At 33.3% G+C, this 25,180-nt stretch overlaps 1 protein-coding gene across 4 annotated transcripts in view; it reads right to left on the reverse strand.

Moving 5' to 3' along the window:
* CNOT2 (CCR4-NOT transcription complex subunit 2) overlaps positions 1–25,180 on the reverse strand; it is a 117,854-nt gene that overhangs the window by 8,232 nt on the left and 84,442 nt on the right. For 2 of the 4 annotated variants that reach the window (XM_081083298.1, XM_081083299.1), the window contains exons 5-14: positions 15,047–15,194; positions 14,138–14,320; positions 11,870–11,949; positions 9,195–9,320; positions 7,292–7,416; positions 6,235–6,355; positions 5,982–6,138; positions 3,490–3,551; positions 3,351–3,400; positions 1,272–1,372 (exon numbers count right to left, since the gene is read on the reverse strand). In XM_081083298.1, the coding sequence (XP_080939424.1) occupies positions 1,272–1,372; positions 3,351–3,400; positions 3,490–3,551; positions 5,982–6,138; positions 6,235–6,355; positions 7,292–7,416; positions 9,195–9,320; positions 11,870–11,949; positions 14,138–14,320; positions 15,047–15,194 (1,153 nt within the window). The remainder of the gene's footprint in view (positions 1–1,271; positions 1,373–3,350; positions 3,401–3,489; positions 3,552–5,981; positions 6,139–6,234; positions 6,356–7,291; positions 7,417–9,194; positions 9,321–11,869; positions 11,950–14,137; positions 14,321–15,046; positions 15,195–25,180) is intronic. The other 2 variants (XM_081083300.1, XM_081083301.1) reach the window with 1 other exon arrangement.

Raw genomic sequence — 25,180 nt, forward strand, 5'->3', positions numbered from 1 at the left:
TGTACAACCCTAGTGAAATAAATGCAGAAAAATAATTTCTTAATTTTTCCAAAACCCACATCTTTACTTAACTGAAGAAACTTTTAATGAAAACAAAACAAGATCTTAAAAACTTTATGAGTGATGTGGTAAAATCTTAGGCAGACCAAATAAAGAATGATTGTGTTCCAGAAACTTCACTTTTTTGTTCTTCTTAATATTCAATAGAAATAGAAATATCTATTAAAACAAACAAAAATGCCAACTACTTGAATTATTTTGTATGGAACTAAATACAATGTCTATTTGAATTAACTATTTAAATTCACACAAAACCTCCACGTAAACAAATATCTTCCTATCCATACCATGGGGTAATTTTTAGATATATGATATGAGACAACACAGCCAGTGATGGATGGATGAATGAATTTATTTACTTATAACTTAAAAGGAACAGTTATCAATTCCTATCTTACAAAAAATGTGAAAAGAACATGAGAAAAAAACAAATTCTCAGCTGAGAAATAAAAAACAATTTATTATCAACACAGTAAGTTTTACAGTTAAGTATCTAATCAAAGCCATTTGTAGAAATATTATAAGAAATGTTATAAAATACTTAAATCTGTAAAAATGTCTCCTAATCATAACATCAGAATTTTTTAGTAACTCACTGTATAGTAATCATGATTAGAATGACTAATATGTTACCAACTGTACATGAGAAACAACACAAACTTTTTATTTGTACGACATCAGGTGAAAACAGAAATGCTCAGAAAAAAACATATCCGTAGACCAACTTCTTAACAGTAATTTAAGTTGGACTTTATCTTATCAATATTCAAAACACACAAGATATATGTACAGTGAGTTGTCCACATAATATTTAATAGATGTTTATTGAATGATGAAATTCACTGTCACTAACATATGTGGTTCCATAAGGACTCAGATGAACCACAGTTATGAACCATATCTTATAAAAATTAGATTCACCAAATCCATGATCCAAGTTAATTCTGTCTTCAGGCTTCTTACAAACTTAGGGTTAAGTTTAAAATTCTTTTTATGTACACAGTGATTATGAAGCCATAGTAATCTAAGATTTCAATATAAATTAAACTTTATTTTACTAAATGTAAAAATAAATTTCTTGATGGAGAAATATTTTCACTTTAAAAACAAAAGACAAAAACTACAGCCATCATAATTTTTTTAAAAAGCAGCTTTCAGAATAAACAAGATCCACTATAATACAAAAATGTTTAAAAATATTTTGAACATACAGCTCTACTGCAGCTAGAAGTTGTAATACGTCTCCTCCATTCATGTAATAGAGATAGAAGAGAAGGTCTTCTCCATATCGGCCAAGTTTTATTGCAGCCAGCTAGGAAAGAGAAATAAATTATTCTCAAATGTAAAACAAGTCTGAAAATCCTAACATATAACTGCTACTACTAAAGTAAAAACAGAAACAGAAACTCTTCTCTTCATAGCAGATAGCTGCTATTACATGATTATACAAGTAGCTATAATTCTAAAGGAGAGTTTCATCGTTTAGGGTAGTTTATTATTTAAGTGACTAAAGTTATTTAACAATTACTTCTGGTACATCTATTTTATGTACTAATAGGAAAAGAGCTAAATAAAAACTTCCAGTTGAGTTCAAATGCTGAATGTCTTACTTAAGGGATTTATTAGTTATCCAATGTGGGAGTAATAGTGAAACATTGTGCTCCGAGATTCAGAACTTATATTCAAGATCTAATTCCATTACTTACTAATATACCATTTCAAGTAATTTAATGTCTCTAAACTTCAATTATAAAATGTAGAAAATGAAATCTTACAAGGGTTACTAAGAATGAAAATTAACTAAGTGACTCTATGTGAACAAGCCTTGTATGTCTGATAGACTCACAGGAAATGTTATTGAATTTACATTTGACAATGACTCAAGCACAAATCAGTTGGTTAAGTATATTTAGCAAATCATGGATGTTAAGTACAAAAATAATGCCGAGATTGCTTATTTTGATTAAATGAATGTATGACTGCTTTACATGTTCCTCTAGAAAGCAGAAACAAATTAATTGTCTACCAAACTATAAAATGTGAGTTCTCACATTAATACAAATCTTAAATGCTCACCAAAACAAAAATACTTTTTTTTACTTAATCCTGTATCTAAATATTTACTTAACTGCTACACATTCTCTGAATGTAATTTTTCTCTCCATTCATATTATCCCCATTCAGGTAGCAGTCCCAAATGTGTCAAATCATCCTAAGTTAGTAAACTGGCATTGAGAAATGGTCTGGATCCTTTAGGTATTGGGAGCAAAAGAGTCCTACAGTGGAGGTGGCAGCAAGTCATACAATCCAAAAATAGAAAAAGATATCTATCTCCATCTCATACTTATCTTCCACCTAACTCAAGAATTAAGACATAGTGAGAAATATATCTCTTTACTTGCTTGTCCCCAACATCAATATCGATTTGGCTTACACAACTACATGGTATAGATGCAGAACATTGTCATTTACATTAGCCACTTATACACATAGGAATAACACAAATATGTAATTTTAATATATCCTTTCACAAGGCTAAAATCCAGACACTATCTCTAACAAAAATAAACTCGTAGTTCTTTTCCCTAAAATAAGTGTTTACCACTTTCTTTCTTTCTTTGACCAGGAAAAAAATAAAAAAAAAAAGATTAAAGCTGCAATCTGTTAACAGTTACTTTATAAATAGAATTTTAGGTAATTCAAAAATAGAAAAAAAAAATTACAGAAAAAAGCCAAAAGTCATAAGTAGTTTTTAAACATATAATATATAATTCTATTAAAAACACTGTATCTGTACTATAAGAAAATCTTTCTAACCGATAAAGATATAAAATCTAAAAAAAGATTTTATATATACACAGATTGGCAAAAGTAGGTTTACAGTTGCATTGTAATATTCTTATGAGTTAATAAAGCTACTGTAATAATCATAACCTGCATGTCTTCTTCTGTATGAACATCAGAAGGAATTTATTACATATTTCAAGTTAGTTTATTCCCATCAACAACGGTTATGGTTGTACACTGTTACTGATAACTATAAAGCAGTATTTTATCAGTCCTAAAAGTGTTTTGTTGAAAAATATTAAACAAAATGTAATCCAGAACCTCATCAACATTAAGAATACAAACAAAAGTAGAAATAAAATCGCTACATATAGCTGAATAAACATATGAAATTATACCTGAGACCATTGCTAATTATTTCCAAGTATTATGCTATCTGAACTGAAAAACAGTGCCTGAGTACTTATAAATTCATGCTGAGTAGAATAATAAACTACACTCACCTTATCCCTAATGTGAATGTTCGTTAAGTACTCAGATGGAACATGGAAGTCTAGATAATAAAATAAAAAAAGGCTTATTAACTGATTCTCAGTTATAAATATATTTTTTAAAGGTCTTAACACAAATACAATCTCCTACCTATGTCTTGAGGTCGACAAGGTGAAGATGCCCAGGGTGATGCAAATTTGGGGTAGAGATTTCTGAATAAAGGAGGGGAAAAAAAACACTCTGAAGTCCAGGGTAGAAAAAAAGATTTCTAATTTTAGTTCAGGATATCAGGAAAAACAATAACTTCAAAAACATTAACTTTTTATTTCTAATTTCCTTTCTTGGGTTTACTATGACTTATATACAGCAGGAAACTGAAACCAGGTTTTATATATTCAGGGGTTGGCAAAAGTAGATTTACAGTTGCATTGTGACATTCTTTTGAGTCAATAAAGCTATTGTAATAATCATAACCTGCATGCCTTTTTCCTTATGAACAACTGTATATATATATATATCTATGCCTATGCTTAGAATTCATTAATACCATGACCCAAGTAAAATTACTTTCTCATTTTTATGGTCAAAAAAAGGGGAAAGAAAATCAGTAATTATTAAAAGCAAAAGTTCAAATTCATCAAATATTTATTGAATGCTTATTATATGCCTGGAACCATTAACAGGTGCTTGAAATACATCAACAAACAAAGCAAAGATCACTGACAAAATGAAACTTACTTTTTGGTTCAGGATGATGGATTGGAGGGAGGCAGATAAAAACTATTTACATAATAAATTATATTCCCCATTAATGGAGGGGCAGAGAGAGGAGATTAGTTATATAATTAAATATAGGTATCAGGTTAGGTATCATTTAAAAGGTCAGATATGAACAAAGACTTGACGAATGTAAGGAATTAACCATTATTTATCTGCTAAAGACTATCCTAGTCTGAGGAAACTGCTAGAACCACTAAGGCAGACATGTAACTGACATGTCTGAGGTACAGCAAGAAGGCCAGTGAAGCTGGGACAGAGTGAACAAAGGGAGAAGCTATTGGAGAGAGACAGAAATCAGGCCTATAGATATTAGAAGGCCTGTAAATATTTTGGGTTTTTAATCGTAATGAAACTATAAATCCGTAATGGGTATATAACAGAAGATTAACTTATTCAAAAAGAATTGTCCTGGCTGCTGTGTAAAGAAGAGATTATGAGGGGCAAAGGAAGAAGGAGAAATAACCAGTGATTAGCTAATGGAGTAATCCAGGCAAGAGTGGATGGTGATTCAAAAGAGGATGGTAGCAGTTAAACTAGTGAGAAGCAATACAGCAGCCCTTTACTATGTATGTCCAATGTTGCTCACAGGTCAAAAAAGGATAAGTTCCTGAAAGTGACCAATGAATTTATTAATATACTGGTCATTTGATGACCTTGACAAGAATAGTTTTAGTGTAGCAGGAATAAAATATTAACAGAGAATAGAAGACGAATGGGATTTACAGAGATGGCTCTTTTGAAGAATTTTACTTCAAAGGAGAATATAAAAATGAGGGGCATTAGACCAAGAAGTCCTTTTAATATGAAAGTAATTACATATTTGTATGCCGACAGAAATAACCCAACGAAGTACAAAAAATTAGAAAAAAATGGATCAACTACAACAACAGTGTGCAAGAGAAGGGAAGTGCAGACGGTAGTAAATAGTTAGATTTGGTTGGAGGACTATGCTGACATTCTCTTCTGATTGTTTCCATCTTTCTTAAAAAAGTAGAAATAAAAAAAAAAACACAAGGCCATCACCTGAGAGTAAGGACAGGGGTTTGAATAGGCAAATATAAAATAGTTGCATAGGAGAGTAAAAGAATAAATGGACTAGGCATGCCAGTTATGATTATGGTTGACAGAATTAAGGTCCTACTTTTCCCGTTCCTGGATGTACATCTACAATGAAACCAGGCAGTGAAGTTGTAAGCTTCTCTCCCACCAGGCTCAGTAGCACAGGTCAAAAATAGAATAGGCGGAGATATAACCAGGGTTATAGTTTTTTGCCATGCAAGTATGACAAAGCAGGAGAGGGGCAGAGCAGTCAAGAGCATATGTAGAAGAGCAGTATGACTGACCACAGAGTTTAACTGGGTAAGAAGGAAGCGAGTTCACTGCAGGGAAAGAGAGAGAGAGAGATGTTTCAGAACAACAAGAAGGTAAAAGAATGGATTGAAGGTCCCAATAGAGTCAAATGATTACAGGAGCCAACACTACAGGGAGAGGGATAGAAGATAAGAAGTGGCATGGGAGCACAGACTTAAAATTACAGAGAAACTAAAGTTACTAGTAATGGCAAGCTCAAAAGGATGATAAAAGAGGCGAGCAGGTGAGGTATAGTAGAGGGGTAAGATTTCTGGATGAGAGAAATTCAAGGAGCCGAGATGTCAGGATTTAGAAAGATCATATATGTGTTTAAACGGCCAAATTATAAGAGGAGTAATATTGTGAAATGACTGAGATACAGGAGCTAATATGAAAGGGAATGACCCATGATTCAACAGATAACAGTAACAATTAGTGGCAGCAGGTGATATAATTTGATGATATGCAGGGAGATCTTACGTACAGATGTGGAAGGAAAGAAAAAAACTTACTCAGGAGAGTTCAGATTGAGGCCTAATGTTGTCAAGTCACTTCCTAATGCAAGATGTACCATTCCTGGGTCTGTCTCTGCTGCCCTGATAAATGTTAACAGGCCAATCATTCCAAATTGGTCCGTCACCATCCCTTGAGGAATGTTAGTAACCCGACCTGAATAAGAAGAACATAGTCATTTTTATCTTTGCTGAAAAAGTAAAAGAAAAAAAGAATTCTATAATACCACTGACATATTTTATGGAGTCCCACCATCAGGTAACACCTGGATCCCTTTTTTCTGCTGGTTATTATTTTGTGTTGTTGAACTTTTATCTCCAGGGAATTTGGGTCCATCTGTACTTGAAGTTGTCTTGCCAGATGTATTCAAATTCTAACATGAAAAAAAATTAAACGTAACATTAATTTTTGTTAAATATAAAAATTTCAAATTCACATTTCTATTCATTCTTTATTATATTTAATTTGGTAGTAAGTTACCTGTGTTCCAAGTTCTACATTAAATTTTTTTGTTTCTACAACTGTCCCATAGTATTCAAATAAATCCTGTATTATACACACTTGAACATTTAAAGGACAAGGAATATATGAAACATATTCTTATCTCAGATTTTCAGTCACAGACAAAATATGTTAACTATCATCTCAGGACTTCATGCTTCGGGATACACTTGAAATTACAACTCTTCAGTACTTTCATTTAGAAGAGAAACTAAATACTTAAATATCACCATAAAAACCTCCAAGATAAGTCAGAACATACGCACTTTTAAAATTCGTATTTATTTTAATTCTTACCCAATATTCTTCTTTATCAAAATTTTAATATACAAACTCCCATCACACAAAAAAAGCTATTTTCAGTGAAATGTGGAAGAAATAAACATATTCATTAAGTCAGAAAGAGGAAGCTGAGTTGGCTGAATCAACACAGGAATAAAAATGTGTATAAAGATTCTTCAAGGAGAAAACTTACTCAAGAAAAACACAGCTCCTTAGAAGGCTATAATATCAAACTTCATGGGATCCAGCTGACAGGGACTACAATAAAAGTCTAAATTAACTCTGAGAAGTTCAACAGAAATTTGCAAACCTATATGAAATAGGAAAAAAATAGGCTATCTTCTAAGTTATAAAGAGTTTCCACATTCTTCAGAAGTTAGATTATTACGAATATTCAAGATAAACAATTTTGTAATAGTATTTAGTAAGTCCTTAATATAGTCTATAGTCTATAAAACTGTTAATATAAGAGAAATCTGAAGGGAAAACACTACATCACTGACATACATAATTCTCAGTTACTTACAGATTTACTGTCATCATTACTTGACGTTGGATCTTTATAGCTGGAACCAGGTAATGCTGGAAAGTCTTCGTTGTGTATTGAGAAGTCCTGGGATTGCTCATTTGCTGGTTTTGTTACCATTCCAACTATGTAATGAAAATAATCCAGAGAATTGCAATTGATATTTATGATATTTTGCTAAAAATTATAAAAAGTTAACTTTCCTCATAATATGCCAAAAATATTTTTATTTTGCTCTGAAAGCATTCTTCAAAAAAATTAGTATTCAGAATAACAATATAGAACTACATTTTTATATACTGATTAATAACTCAATATACAAATAATGCAAGGGAAATAAGTGTTTAAGACATAATTTGATATTGATAATAATCATTAATTTTTTTGTTTAAAAGCTTGCTTTATTTAAATATTTGACTAGCTATTATAAATACCAGTTGTCAAATACAAGTGAACAAAATAAATTTTAAGAGAACATGTCAGTATTCTACTTGAAAGTGACTTACAGAGTGAGCAAATTGCAATCAATTATTAAACAACTCCGTATTATTTCAGATTTTCTTGGACTCCATGTAATAGATGTAAAACATGCAAGAACTGGGAAGTAATCCTCCCACTATACTTGGCATTAGTCAGGCCCTTATTGGAGACAATATCCAGTTTGGGGCGCCACAGTTCAAGAACGATATGGAGAAACTAGAGTTGGTCCAAGGAGAGCAACGGGAATGACTAAAGGGATGAAAAAGTGGACCTATGAGGAAAGGTTAAAAACATTAGAGTCTGAACTGAGAATCAAGTAGCTAGGTACTCAACTTCCAGATCATTTTTTGTTATTTTTGGAAGACTGATTTGGAAACTTCAGAATATGAACAATGTTTTTCCCATCTTCATATATTATTCATATTCATATTCTGAAAGGCATGGAAATCCTTCTAGGTTGAAAATGGGGAAAAAACAGTTGTAAGAGTGATGAACTGATCCCTCTAAGTTCATTGTTTTCTGCTACTGGTCTCTATTAGGTTCTGCCAAAAAGAAACAATATGTGCAAAGAATAAAAAGAATACGGCTACATTGCAGCTACATAATTTTCATGTCTAAATTGTTACTGCACATGTTTCTACAACTGTCCTATAATATACAAATAAATCCTGTATTATATACATTTGAACATTTAAAGGTCAAGGAATATAGGGAAAATATTTAGCACCCCTATTCTTTTCATTTAGCATCTATAAGACAAATTTCTTATTAGAGACAGTAAAATGGGATATTTTAATAGTGACGGAGAGTCTACATAAACTATACATGACCCATGAGCTGTGGTTCTCAACAGGAGGCAATTTTTTCTCCTACACATTTGTCAATTATGGAGACATCTGTGGTTGTCACAATGGGGGAAAGGTGAGAGGTAAGTGGTGATACTGGCATCCAGCAGGCAGAGGCCAGGGATGTTGCTAAATATCCTATAATGTACAAGACAGCCCCTCATTTACAAGGTATTATCTGACCCAAATGTCAATAGTGTGGAGGTTAAAAAACTCGCTTAGAAAAAAATATTTACTGTATGGTCAGTCATTATTAATCACTAATACTGTATTCTTTTTATAGATGTGTGACGAATTAATAAAAGGCAGATCACAAAATCATTAAGGTGTATCAATGCAGAACTGCCAGAAGAAAATAACTTCTGAATACCAATGAGGACTTCCTTTCGGTGTTTCTGTACAAACTAAGTTTTCCCATTTAACTTTGCTATGATGGCATTCTGGAAGGAAAACGCACTTTGGGTATATCAACTCCAATAAATAATACTACTCTGATAAGAAAACATACCAGTACCAGTATGTGTATACATATGTGCAATGGAAACTTTCCATTGGCCATCATTAAAAAGCTTATTTACCATAAGGAGCTCTTCCAGCCAAGGGGTTTATTAATGGAGTTGGGTTACCACTTCCTTCCCTTCTGTTTCGGTCTGCTAATGCTGGAAAATCTGAAAGGTCCAATCCTGTCACATTTTCACTTCCATCTAAATAAGAAGAAGGAACACCAGTTATTGATTCAACCAACACTTTAAAGATATTATTAGAGGCCAACCATAATATAATTTGAAATGACAGTGCCTTCTTCCTATATAATGCACAGCACTGTACTAGGTATATGCAGGTGCACAATAAATATACATGGATTGATTTCATGGACAAAAGAATTTCATGGACAATTCAGCAAAGCAAAATATAACTATCATAATAAAAATTTTAAACCTGAGACTTAAAGTAAAGAATAAAGAATAAGGTAGTACAGTGTATTTCCCCAGTGAAAGATGATACTCTAAAGTTATAGCTTTTTAGCTAGCAAGAGAGAGATTATTGTGATATAACTTCTCTTTTCATTATATCCAAAAGCAGAGCTTATATCTGAAATGCTTGGAGCTTCAATTATATACAAGTGTGAGAATAACAGTGCCTCCTGCAATGGCCAGAATCATATCTGAAGGGAGGCAGTGGAAACAGAAACCGTAAGGACTTCTTTCCTGTGGTCTATTGGTCTCATCACAGATATATATGCATGTGTGTAAGTGCATGTGCGTTTTGATTTGGGGAAATAAGCAGGGTAGCATAACTAGGGTTACAAGTAGGGTTCCCATGTCTGCTGAATGCTTAGGAAGCATGGGAATATGACATAAAGACCAAAAGTTTTTTACCTATTACACAGTAGGCGCTCAATAAATATATGTTAAATAAACTTTATTTTTGATCATTTTAAATTTTTATAAACTCAGCTTGCTTCCTTTTAAAAAATAAAATTTAACCCAACATTTATACTTTGCCTATTTTAATCATCCCCTTGTTTTCTTAACTTCTATTATTCTATAATTCTTATAATCTTGTATTTCTAATTTTTAAAGAATTTAATTTCTACCTTAGTTTTAGCCTGCAATATAGCTTTTTTTTCACCTAGCGTTTTATGACCATTCTCACTTTATTTTACCTTCTTTCCTGTTAATTTTATTTTTTCTCCAAGTTTCGTAATTAGAAAATCTCAGGAAAAAAACACTTTTATCTCAAGATAATTGCTAATAGAAAAAATACACTCTCTTAACATTCCAAGTTAGGTGGCAATTTAAAATTATGAAGGGTAAAAGATAAAATCATTCATACCCATTGATTTTTTTAAAAATTGAAGTTGATGAATTTTAAGTTTTAATAAGACACTATATGAATAAAATTTAAATTAATAATTTACACAGTTTCAATCTAAACAGTAATCTCTTGCCAATTATTTGATTACAAATTAACTATATATAAATTTTTAATACACATATTCAGGTCCTCTAGATGAAATTAAATTGCCATGTTATTCGAGAATAGTTTTTACTTAACATAGTTAAATTAACCCCCAAATTTATATTTTTAGGGATTTAGTAACAATTTTCCTATCATGAAATATTCTTAGTTAAAACAACTTTAAAAATAATTCTAAAATTTATAGACATATATAAAACCATAACTCAGAATATAAGATGGCATTGTCAGACAGTTACTTCATGGTACATTTAAAATGTTTCTGCCTTAAACTATGAGATGCAGCTTAATTTCAGAGATATTAAAAAAATCTACATTTTAGAAATAATGGGGTGTGGTACTTCGTATTATTTTAACATCTTGAACACAAATTGTTAACTTTTAAATGCCAACACTTGGAATTTTAAAGTCTCATTTGTTCAACTCATGCTGCTAAAGAGATAACTTTAAAAATCAAAGTCCATAGCCACAGATGACATTTCATTACTAAATCTTCTCTCAAGCTTCCACATATGCTCCATTTAACTGATCATTCTTTCACCTTCTACTTTTACATACATTTCTCTCTCAACAATCATATTTATTTTGGCTCCTATGACCATAACAACATCCTTTATTTCCTTTCTTAGGAGGCAAGGGTGGAAGAGGGTGAAACCTGTAGCAGAATAGCAACAAAGCCTCCTATTTGGTCTGAAGCAGATGCTAACAGAAATAAATCAACAGACTGCAAGAATTCTTTACTGTCAATATCAGAGTTGGTTTTCCATGTAATTAATTTTGAATTTTACACATAAAATTTCTAAGGGTTAAAATGCCAAAATCAGTATTAAAACTGTTAAGAAAAACTTATAAGTGGCTCCATATAATGTTAAAGATTTCTTCATTCTGGGTCTCACTGGCTAGAATGCCATACCACCCAACCTAGTTTAGACTATGGTGACGGGACTGAGGATAGGAAAAGTTCTTGAAGCAAAAAAGATTCAGAGGCATATATAAAGGCTTAGTTAATGTTTAGGGTCCTCTAGGTATTAAGGAAATAATAGTGAAGTTATGAAACTATGCTATTACCATGCCAAGTGAAAAAATATATTTAAATATCTCTGAACTGTTCACTGAATTAAGTCCTATTCTTGTCAAATTCTCACTAAATTAAATTCTATCAATTTAACACACAAAAAAATCCTGTAATATTTTAAGACCAGTATGTTCAATTGCTTTATATTTCAAAGATCTACGATATGTTTATAGGGTACTATCTCCAGAATAAGCTTACCTGTTCCATTAAAAATGTTACTTGATAAGGAGTTATTCATTCCAAATGCCTGATTCCTGTTCATTCCAAATCCAGACATACTGGGTACATAGAAAATAATTTTAGATATACAGTAAGAACACTAACTTTCAGATGAAGATAAACAAAAGTGTATACTTTTGGTCTCCTCATATAAAACAACAATATGTTCTAAAACAAATACTAATTTTGTTTTCCTGAGTTTAATTCTTTAATTTTATTTTAAAATCTCCCTAAGACCTTCCATGAACAACAGAGAACCAAACATCTTACACAGATGACTTAAAAAACAAAAAATTTATAAGTCTTGAAGAAAACAAAGATTAAGGGTACCATTTAGTCTTCTTGGAGAACCAACTTACTGGATATACTGGCAGAACTAACCTCAAAACTACGCAGTTTAGTGTAGCACCACTGTTCCTGAATACTTTTCTTCCACTACTGGGAAAGTATGCTACTGTTACTGTCCATAAAAGATTTTTCATACAGTCTTTCTTCCTCAACTAGAATATACACTCCTCATAAACCGAGTCCACGTCATATTCAACTGTGCATAATCTGCCCTTAAGTGTCAGGAGGAAATAGGCACTCAAACATTTAGTTCATCTGAAGTAAATGATGCTTTTCTTTAACTGAAGTCAGTGTTCTAAAACACATCATTCTTATTTAAATATAGTTTATCTTTCAGATACTTAAAAGAAAAAAAAAATCTTCCTGTAGCCCCATCAATTTTAAAAATTAATGAACAATTGATAATTGGTAAATAGTTATAAGTGCCTTCTTTTTTTTTTTTTTTTTTGCACAAGCCTAAACATGGAAAAACAAAGCAAAAAATAAGACTCAACTTAAAGCAAGGCCAGAAGTAATAAAGAATTTCAAAAGGAATTAATGCCAATTCTACAATGATAGTAAGAATTTTTAACATCAAAAAGTCTAATAAAAGACAGTGTATCCATGTTCTTAGTAGGGTTAAACTGTTTGAAGATAATAGGTGTCTTGTTTTTTTGCCTATGTCTAAAAAACTATGACCAAACAATATTTTCATAAAATATGCAGCTGTGCAACAACAATACTTCAGAGAAGAGTAAGAAAGCCTATAGAAATGTTGGTTTAATAATAGCATGTTAGAATTGCTGATATAGGTACCTTCAAACACTGAATAAGTGCTAAGAGATGAAAACGTTCTATAATAAATATAACTCATCAATAGTAATAAGCAGGGTTTTAGAGATACAAAGTATCATCGACAGTTTATAAACAAATTATTTTTTAAAGACAATTAAAATGTAAAAAAATATGGAAAGGCAAAAATTTAAATATACATTCAATGAACAATACTATAAGAATGGGGAAAGATGTGATAAAGCTCAAGAAGTATTACATGATTAGGAAGCTATCAAGGAGATGAGAATTTTGATAACTCTTTACAAATAATAACTTAAAATTAAAAAAGCAGTATGATTATAAAAGAAATGCTCTCAAGTCTAAGTAAAAGTAAGAATTGAAGCTTATGAGATGAAGATTAAAAAGAAAATGTCCTAATAACCTACTTTAACTCAGATTTTACAAGTACTAGATAAAAGAAAGTGAAATAACTGGGTATGATGAAAACAACTAGAGCAAGGTCCTCTTTTTCCCTGGAGTTCCCCATTTAAAAAATATTGGCAAACTTAAATGTTATCTTCCCAAGAAAGCCTTACATTGTAGATAAAGGCATGAAAAGGTGTAAGAGTTCATCTTTTTGTTTTAAATCCCAGGACATGACAATTTTCAAATACTATAGATATAGTCGGAGAAAGCCTTTGTTCAGAAAGTCTCCAAAGTAAGTACGAAATTGAATTTCAATTGAAAAGGTATTAACCAAAGCCTAAGTGAAGAAAGGCAGTAATAGTCAAATATGTCCTATTCACAAGTCTCTTAACGCACAGGTGACCGTCCTCATTTAATAGAGGAAAAACATACCAATAAAAATCTGCCTGCTGGCAACCTAAAAACAATCCTCTTCTAAGAGCAACAATAAAAAGCTATAATGTACTTTCTAAAATAAAACTGATTTTCAAAAGAATGTGTCTTGAATTTGGAGAGGTTAAAATTGTGATGTGTAACAGAAAGAGAATCTCTGGTCATAAATATATGATGAAACACTTATGAGACAGAAGCCACGACTCAAGAACAGAATGCTGAATATGAAAAGGCAAATTTGAAAATACCCAGAAAGACAATTATACACAGTATCAATAAACATCTTACCTGTTCACAGTAAAAGGCTGTCGAGAAGGCTGCTGCTTTGGCATACATATAATGCTTGGCGAGCTTCTGTTGGGGCTACCTAACCCTGAACTGCTCATGCTATTTGTCCTGCTAGGAATTCCAATGCCCTGACCAACCTGGGAGTGGTTCATCATATTCCTAGGATTCATAGGCAAAATACCCCTGAAAAAGAAGTCCATTATACTAAATAAACTCTCTATAATTACTCATTAAAATTCTCTGTAAATAATCAATTGACCTAATCCTAGAACTTCAAATATACTTTCAAATTGCATTGCTAATTTTTATTAATTTCTTTTGTCCAGCCATTCTACCCTTAAAAAAAAAAAAGCCAAAGTACATAAACCAACCAGGGCAAATTACAGTGGAACTGATATACGGTGATATCTAAGATGAGAGAACTATTACTGTGACTATAACATAAAATAATACAAATGTATTGCACATATATATATATTAGAATTTCATTCCAAATGTATGTCATCCTTCTTTCTTTATACTAATATGCATCATCTATGTAATCTGTTTTATTTTATTCTCACTAGAGGCAATGGATGTGTGGTGTGGGAGCAATAATCAGAATTATCTAAGGAGTGATTTTAAATTGCATATCCTCCTTTGAGGAAGAGAGCTAGCTTTTGGAAAAGCCCCCCTGGTGGTAATTAAACCTTAATACCCACCAGCTGACAACCAGTATGCTAGCTGCAGGATAAAAACATCTTAAACTAAACTTATCAATTTGCAATGAAATAAAATTAGCAGAGGGTATCAACTTTCTTTTCTTCAGTGAAAGGCACTGAATCATTTAGTTAACTTATGAAAAACTGAAAAGCTTGCTTACTCTACAAAGATACATTCTGAGAAATATGCTGGTCCACCAATAAATACCTGCTTGGAGATGGAGGCGTGTGAAGTGACATTGTTGGTACCCCTGTTGTTGGCGTGACGTGGCTCGGTAACTGAGTGCCTTGTGATAAGCTGCGATTTAACTGAGGGGTATTGTTGCTCATCCCCCTCATTGGAAGGCCTAGTGCACCTATTAAAAAAATTCAGAAGAAGGAAATTCATTGCCATCAGGAATGAAATTGTTATCCATCTTCTGGAGTTGGTAATTTAAAACATTTAAAAATTATCTAACATGTAATATAATATGCAAATTTTAAATGAATATATTCAATTCACTCCAAATGGACTCTGATTTTAACAAAAATAATGTCCTGGTCTGAAATTTAGTAGTATTATAAATGGATATTGCTTTCATATTTCTATTTTACAATAAGCTATGTCTGTCAATGACAAATTAGATGATTGATGTTCAATAAAAACAATTTATACAAATATGCTTTTTGAAAAATTTTCAATCGTGTGTTTTAAATAATTGAAGTACACAGACATTTAACCTCGCTTTGCTGAAGTAACTTTTTTTATATGATCCTTTTAAAATGCATTTCAGAAAGTCTTTTTACCACTATTTATACATACATACTTCTCAATATTATAGTCTTTACAAACCCAACATAAAATGTAAGCAACTGATTAAACTCAACCTGACATAGCTACAAGAAACAAAACTTTTAAATATATATATATAACTTTTTTTTAAATTTCAAAGTAGCCCAGCCAGCATGGCTCAGTGGTTGAGCGTCGACCTATGAACTAGGAGGTCATGGTTCAATTCCCAGGTAGGGCACATGCCTGGGTTGCAGCTCAATCCCCAGTGTGGGGTGTGCAGGAGGTGGCTGATCAATGATTCTCTCATCACTGATGTTTTTTTTCGCTCTCTCTCCCTCTCCCTTCCTCTCTGAAATCAATAAAAATATATTTTAAAAATAAATAAATTTCAAAGTACGATCACCTTCTATTTATCTAGTAGCACTCCTGGGGCCAGATGTAGGAATAAATGCGTTCCAATAGGTGTATTTTTGAAGACTACTGAGGGTTTAATATTCAGATGTAAAACATTAAAAAATAAATGTTTGGAATAAGCTTTTTAGAAAAGTGACATAATTCCTACCTTTTATTAGTATAAAATACAAATTATTATTTTCTTAATGACTCAGAATAATTATTATGGATACCTAATGTGCTAGATTTTTATTTTCCCCCCTTTTATCTCTCAAAGTAAGACTGTTCAGCTCTAACTTGTCATCATATCTGTCTATGAATGAATGGCCCATTGCCTCCATCTTCCTGACACACACTTTTTTATGCTTTCTGTTTCTGTCTACGTGGAATGGCACGTCAACCAAACTTATTCTAACTGGAGGTTAAATAAAAGTGATAAAAGGGAGTGAGTGCTAATGAATAAGTAGATGACAAGTGCTAGAGATTTAAAGTGACTCCCCCCACCCCCACCCCCTTTTGGTCTAATTTTGTGTCAAAAACTGCAACAACCTGCATATTTTGAAACTATGATCTCAAAAAAAACAGAAAATATATTCTGAATGTTTCTTTCAAATATCTTTATAAAATTTACCTTTAGGCATAACTATGTACCACCTTCTAATCTAGGGGGATACCAGTGGATTATTAAAATTTCCCTTAAATCTACCAGCCTCAGTACTCAGCCTAAAGTTTGCTTCTCAACTGAATGAAGCCAATGTATACAACTTAAATATAATGACTATAATCTATGTGTACTCTTTTCACTCATGTTCCATGAAGACCCAAGCTTGGTTCTGTATTTCTTTAAGTCACATGAAGAGAACTTAAAAAATGTGGCCTAGATTACATGTTGATTTAGTTACTATATGTCTGATCACTATAAGTTTTGTGATGAGTATACCACTACCTGCAGCACTTTCTCTGAATCTGGGACAAAATAAGGAAGAACAAAATATTAAAAATCAACCTATATAAGTATATAAGATAACTTCAGAAGAAATCAGTCTTTTCCTTCTTTCAAGCACATAGTTTTCTCCTAGGCCCACTAGATGCTTCCCGAAACGAACCACCCAGTGATAATTTTCACATAGCTCACTAAACATTTACTGTTCCAGCTGCTGGGGATATAGCAGTGAACAAAATAGAGACAAAAGGCTCCTATCCTCAGGGAGCTTACATCCTTCTCCCCAAATATGTTGTCCAAAAGTCAGCTATAGCTGCAAATTTCCCAAAGGAATGTTTTTCTCAGTGACTAATTATTTCCACTGCACAAACTGAATTAAGAGCACATCCCTTAAATACTTATGGCAAGATATGTCATTCTTTATTCAAGGTTTGGCTAAAGATAAAAATATAAGTTATAAGGAAAAAAATCAATTACAGCAACCAAATCCTTGAGTATTCATATTTTAAGTCTCCTGAAATCTGTATTAAGAAAAGGGGAGAAATTCATAATTCATCCAAGAGACCTTCTTAAAGTATTCTCCTTTCCATTCCCAAAGCAAGTAGCCTCCCCTACGAATTCACCTGTCCTACCCAAACCGACAAAGGACAAACAAGAAATATACAATTTTAGAGCCAGAAGGAACCTTAAAGATTAGTCCAAAGTTCACATTTTACAGATGAGGAAGCTGAGCTTCAGATAAGTTAACTGACTTCTCCAAGGTGAACCAAAGAGCCAAGACAAGAGTTTAGAGCCCTTTAGGAACCCAATATACCACTAAATTAGTACCCTTATGAGAGCCTAATAAATTTGTGTTTTTTCTCTTGCTTTCTTTTCCCATTTTTGAATGTTTCTGTTTCTTCAAACTTTTTCTAAACCTTCATCTCTTGTTCTCTTCCCTCCATTTTCTTTCTCCCTCTTTTCTCTATATCTGTCAAGTTTTCTTTCCTCTAGTTTTCCTTTTCACTCTCTTTACAGCTTCTTCACTATAAACATACACTTTCCACAAAAATCTAGTACCCTCAGGCTTTTTTTCTAATAATTAATAAGCCCTACAAAACCCATCCAGATTTGCTTACTTCAACCCATCATATACAAATTATTCTATGTTGTATTATGAAAATTTATAACTTAAGAAATATGAGATTATCTGAACATTAGCAAAAAACCTTAAGAGAAGGAAATAAGAATGGGTAAGGTTATGTAGTCAATTAGGAATTGGCAAACGAGTTAATTTATAGTGCTCAGAGTGGAGGAAGACTCTGAAATAAAGAAACTCAAAGACTAGCATTTACTTTTATTTTTTCTTCAACATGCTTAATTTAACAAAAAACAGCTAATAAATTCAAAAGGTCTGAGATGTACTTTGAATGAGGTAGGTATAAAATAATCAAAAGAACGGAAAGAAGGGCATGAATTTCACACTGGATCATCAAACCTTGAATACTTAAGAATTGAGTTATTTTTAAAACATCAAATTCCTTTAAGACATAAAGAATATCACTGAATAGGAATATACAAAGATTTACTTTTAGGAAACAAAATACACTAAGTCATTAAATCTGAGTTACTTAAGTCAAACTATTACAACTGAGTAGGGTCAGAGGAGGGAAAAATTCACTCTTTTTCTAGCATAATTAGAAAAAAATGATGGAAAATCACCTCCAAAATATTATACCACGAAGAATACGTGTAAGTTTGAAGAAAAAAGAGGGGGGTTGGGGGAAAGAACTAGCTCATAAACTTTTTTTGGCATAAAATAACTACAACAGATAAATATAAATATGTATGCCTGAGCTTATATATTGGAGGGCAGTAGAATTAAAATTTATCACACACCTAAGAACCATGTGTCAAACATTATGCTACTTCATCTGTTTTCCTCCTTATAACAATCCTACAGAGAAAGTATTTACTCCCCTTTTTTTTTTTACAGAACAGGGATAAAACATGAACAACAACAACGAAAAACTGTTAAAAAGCAGTAAGAAAAGCTCTAAAACTTTTCTAAACCAAATTTTTCTTTCATTTTGACAGATTGATAAATAAAGTAATACAATGTTAGGAGGAATATATGAACATATTCTAAATACAAAGCTACTACATATTTGGCAGGCTGCTAAACAATCAAAGAATGAATTGAATTCTTTATTAATCATTCTTCAGAAATCCAAAAGCCTATGATCTAAGAAATGTTTCCATGAATTATTTCCACTGCACAAACTGAATTAAGAGCACATCCCTTAAATACTTATGGCAAGATATGTCATTCTTTATTCAAGGTTTGGCTAAAGATAAAAATATAAGTTATAAGGAAAAAAATCAATTACAGCAACCAAATCCTTGAATATTCATATTTTAAGTCTCCTGAAATATGTATTAAGAAAAGGGGAGAAGTTCATAATTCATCCAAGAGACCTTCTTAAAGTATTCTCCTTTCCATTCCCAAAGCAAGTAGCCTCCCCTATGAACTCACCTGTCCTACCCACACCAACAAAGGACAAACATCTTCTTACCCCCAAACTGTCCTGCATTTAGCCAATTAATCTTCCCTCTAACATTATTTCATTACTCATTTTCTTTTATTAAAATCAAAAGATCTTGGAGACAGAAAAATCTCCAGAGATCATCATTCAACTAAGTTATAGATGAGATCATCCAACAGTTATATATGACGAACTAATATCAAGCATTAAGTGACTTGCCCAAGATCACAAATAATGAATAAAAATAATGACCCAATTTCTTAACTCCTATTTCATTCCACCATGCACTGGGCTCTAGTTAAAAAATAAAAACTGCTATAATTGAGGTGTTTACATGCAGTATATGTGTGGTATGCTTGGATGTGTGTGGGAAGGACCACCAACTCAGACTAACTTGGTGAAAGTAGAATAGATACGATGATCAGAAAATGTTTCTTAGAGGAGACAGTACATGAATTAATTAATGAAAGAGACCTAGCCAGGTATTTGGTGGTGGTGATGGGGAATCAGGGATAAAAATGTTGTAACAGTTCAGTCTGAGAGAACAGCAAGATGTATGAAATGAGGACACAAGTGATATGCCTGGAGGAGGAGGCTTGCTTCTGCATCTTAGAATGTATGAGACAAGAAGCATAGTTTGAGCTAACTGACTTCAGCATCCTCAAATATAAGAAGTTGCTGCTTTGTTAGCACTAGCTGAGAGTCCCAGACAACATTTGGCTGGATCTTTACAGCAGCCAGCACCCTACCTGTGGAACAGATGTGCGAAACTCCCATTTATACTTTGTACTCTTCCACAAGCTAAGTTTCCATTATGAATTAGTGGCAGATATTCACAAAGTAATACAGGTCTCAAACCTTAGAAACCATAGTTGATCCCAGTCTTTCACATCCCACCATCAAACAATCATATCAGCTCTACCACCAAAATATCTGACCACTTCTAAACACCTCCACCACTCATTCAAGTCATTCTATTTTTCTTGCCTGAACTACTATAGTAATAGCCTTACTTGTTCCGCCTCCACCCAGTTCATTTTCTACATAGCAAAATGATCTTTTAAAACTGAAACTGGCCCTGGCCAGGTGGCTCAGATGGTTGGAGGGTTGCCCCATACACCAGAAAGTTTTAGGTTAGATTCCCAATCAGGGCACATGCCTGGGTTTCAGGTTCGATCCTCAATTGGGGCACATTCACAAGTAAACCAATTTATGTTTCTCTCTCTCCCTCTCTAACCCCACCCCCCAAGTAAAAAATCAATAACATATCCTTGGGTAAGGATTAAACTTCAAAAAAAAAAAAAAAAGCTGAAGCTGTAAAATCTTTTTAAAAAAATATATTTTTATTGATTTCAAAGAGGAAGGGAGAGGGAGAGAAAGATAGAAACATCAATGATGAGAGAGAATCATTGATCGGCTGCCTCCTGCATGCCCCCTACTGGGGATGGAGCCTGCAATCCGGGCATGTACCCTTGACTGGAATTGAACTTAGGACTTTTAGTCCATAGACTGACACTATCCACTGAGCCAAACCAGCTAGGGCTGAAGCTATAAAATCTTAAACGTAAAGATAAAATAAGGTAGTCCAATGAAGTAATCATTTTCACCAAAAAAATAGTTGTTTTTTTTTTTTGGGGGGGGGGGGCGGGTACTGTATGCAATAGTTGCATTCTTGAGCTTGAAAAGTAGCAAAGATACTGAATTGTGAAAATTGTACTTCTTAGCTGAAACCAACGTAACAGTCTAATAGGTTTACCTTGCCTTAATAAAATAGAACACTCCCTAATATATCCCATTTTGTGGATGTTGTTTACACTACTCAAACAACTACTCAACTACATTTAGTCTCACAGATAGCCAATGTCAAAATGGCCTCAACTGTAAACCCTTTCCTGATCTTTCTCCAAGATATGTGATTACTCCTGACTTTGATATATCCATTAAATTCTGTACTTCTTCCACTTGGTAGTAAAATAACATGTACATATCCTACTGTATTATATGTAGGGACCGTATCTTGCTCATCATTCAACAAATATTTACTACGTGCCTGCCATGTAGAGTACTGAGGAAACAAAGGCAATGAAGACATGCAATAAATAAATGCATGTATGTACCACAGCAGTATGTACACTACATGGAGATATCATAAGAGAGAATGATCTCTTCTACTACACATTGTAGTACCTAGGATGATGACATATATATGGTAGGCGTTCAGTGAGTATCTTGTTAAACTCATTTCCTATCTCCTTTTTGAAACCGTCCTTTCCACTGCAACTTACTGTGCTTTTCTCTTCAAACTGTCTGTCCATGCCATACCTTTTAACCTATGTATTAGCACTGGAGGCTGTTATTTAATATTTTATATATAAATGTCAATATCCCCATCTGTAATGTGCTTCACGAGAGTAAGAACTCCCAGAGGATTCAGTTTTAATTCAAGTACCTGTTAAATGGTCCTCCAATTTCCTGAAGCTACCAAAATGTGTCCCTTGCCATACTAACTGTCAATAGCATCATCTGAACCGCCCTACTTGTGTTCTGGTTCTCTATAAAATAAGTAGCCTTCACATAGGTATTCTTAAAACAGGAGGCCCAAGAGATGTTGTTGAAAGCATGAGACTAAGCCACTGCTCTCAAGCTAGGAGTTCAGATTCCAGAAAGACAAGTTTATTTCCGTTCCCGGCAACAGGTCTGGATCCTCTGAAAATTCAGATACAAATGTGTATAATGGATTCATCCAGAGAGCTAGTTTATCCAGGTGCCTTTAAGATAACAGGCATACAGAAAGCACCCAGTAAATAGTAGTTTCTTAATAAGTAAGGAAAAGTCACTCCAGCTATACTGCCACTTAATTTCAATGCACTGAATATCTAGGAGAAATTAATTCCTGGTTCTCTGTTCATTCCAATGTAGTAGATAGCTTCAGAAAGACCAGGCATATTGAAACCTGTAAAGTATACCTAAAATCTTATCAAAGAAGTAGAGAACATCATGCAATCTTGAATACAAGATTCTGTTTACTGGCTTCCATAGTTATCATTTGGTGCATAGTATTCATGAACTCCTGGATGAAAAGTTACTTGGATACAATAATTTTCTGGGTACCCTTATGTACTATGCAACCACTTCCACCCAAACCTGACAAAATGTAAGTTTAAGCAGTTCTGTATCCATTCCAAGAAGAATTTCTTCCTTTGTTTAATCTCAGTGAGTCTCAGTTTTTGAGAGAGCACTCTTCCTTCTCCTCCTATCACCTCTCTCTAATCATTAAGAATACACAAAAAAGCCGAAACCGGTTTGGCTCAGTGGATAGAGCGTCGGCCTGCGGACTGAAGGGTCCCAGGTTCGATTCCGGTCAAGGGCATGTACCTGGGTTGCGGGCACATCCCCAGTGGGAGGTGTGCAGGAGGCAGCTGATCGATGTTTCTCTCTCATAGATGTTTCTAACTCTCTATCTCTCTCCCTTCTTCTCTGTAAAAAATCAATAAAATATATATTAAAAAAAAAAGAATACACAAAAAAGACAGAACTCCATTTTAATGGCACAACTTCCTACTGAATTTCGACAATCTGAATATAAAGTTAATGGTGGTACTCAATACAAACTGGGAGGCAAAAGAACTTTTAGTTATAGCAAGACCAATGCAAATTACAATTAATTGCCATAAGACAAGCATCAGTAATATACTCCCACCTACATTTTCCTTCTCCTTCATCGTCCTTTATTAAGGTCAGCCCTTCAAGTTTCATCATTCTGACTTGGTTATACTATTAAACCTAGCCCTGAAACCCCACAGGGTAGCAACTGTTTTCCTCTCTAACAGGGTATGTGTTCAGACTACTTACCAGCTAAATGATTTGACTTGGTCCTGCTAACTGACAGAGACTGGGATTCCAGGCTCTGTCTTCTTTTACGATTTGTAGCTTCTAAATTTATATGCTGGAAAGAAATAATTGTACCCTGACTTGAAATACTTTAGTACCAACTGATCTAAGGTTCGATTTTTCTGTAGACTAATTAATGCCCACAATGTCAGTTAAAGAGTGAGCCATGCATTAAAAATGCTGTTTCACCAATACTAAAGGAATATAGCCATTTAATATATTAACCTCCAGTGGGAAATACATGTCATATGTGACTTGTTTTTAAACTAATAAGTACCTTAAAATACATTTTCTAATAAAAATAACTTTGCTCATTTATTAATGTTTGTATATCCTTAACAATCAGCACGATTTACACAAATTAAAAAGTCAATAAATGTCCATCATAGCAATAAAATAACTATAATTAAAACCTAATCCATTTCACAGCTTAGCCCAATTACAATTTCACATTTGCAGGTTTAAAAAAATTAGATCAGAGTTTTAAAATCCATATAACTGATTATGTTGTAAAATAATTGCCATTCTTCATAAAATAACCTTAGTTTCTCAAATGTAATTTTTCTCTAATCCAAAACTGTGGACTTTAAAAAGAAAACAAAGTAAGTTTTTCACAGTTCTCTACAGATATAAAGGGCAGCTTTAAAATAACTAGGCATTTATTTCTATGCTAAGGGTTACCAGAAAGGTGAAAGCAGTATGTTTAATACTAAAACACAGGTTAAAAGAAAGAAATTACTAGCTAATAATATTCCCCAACAGCTATGATGAACACTGGAGGGTAAATAAGCAACACCTTTTCTATTATAAAAAGCTCTTTAAATATGTTCTCAATTTAGAGAAAACTGCTAACATCTATAAGTACCTATTAATATTATTTACTAATTATTTATTAACAAAATTTTGTTTCATAGCAAAAGAGAAAGGCCACAAAAGAAGAAGAAAAAAGGAGATGTAAACTATATTTCTAACACAAACACTTCCCCCTACTAACCTTCAAAAGAAGTTTCAAGGATCAAGTGGTATGATAACTATTCTGATACCTAAAAAAACTTTGCCTTTTATTATATTGGAAAAGAGTTTAAAATCAAATAACTGATTTTTATTTGAAGCTAGTTAAGATACTTAGCCATCAGACTGTCTTCTCTATTATTATTCTGTAATCTATGCTGCAAACTTCTATTCCTTTTAAGTCTCCTCCCTCTCATAAACAGATCAGCAGTCTCTGACATTAACAGAGATGATAAAATATTATTAATATATAACAGTTTGGAAAATTAATTTTTAAAAATAGGAAGATTTTATAATTTAAAATTATAAATATTTTTGTGATAACAGCTAACATTTATTGAGCGCTTACTATGCGCCAGGCACTGTGCTAAGCGCTATAAAAGTATTACAATCTATAATAATAAAAGCGTAACATGCAAATCAACCGAACCGAACAGCAGAATGACCATTGGACAACCTTCCAGATGACCATGCTATGACATGCACTGGCGCCAGGCCAGCCAAGGCAGGTGCGATGCGATTGGTCGGGGGCCCCATCATCACCCCAAAGAGGGAGGCCCAGGCCACCCGCTGGCAGGGCAATCAATTGGGGGGTGGGAAGGAGAGGCCTCCCTCTGCTGGGCGACTGATCACGGAGCCCCACAATCAATCGCCCCAAAGAGGGAGGCCCAGGTCTCTGGCCAGCGACCCTGTGGCGGGTGTGCCGGGCTGGCCAGCGATTGCCTCACAGAGGGAGCCCCAGGCCAGCTAAGCAATCACACCCCACACCTGTCGCCCGAAAACGAAGACGGGGGAGGGGGAGCAGTG

Source organism: Myotis nattereri, assembly GCF_964212035.1.
Source record: "Myotis nattereri genome assembly, chromosome: 2".
NCBI lineage: Eukaryota > Metazoa > Chordata > Mammalia > Chiroptera > Vespertilionidae > Myotis > Myotis nattereri.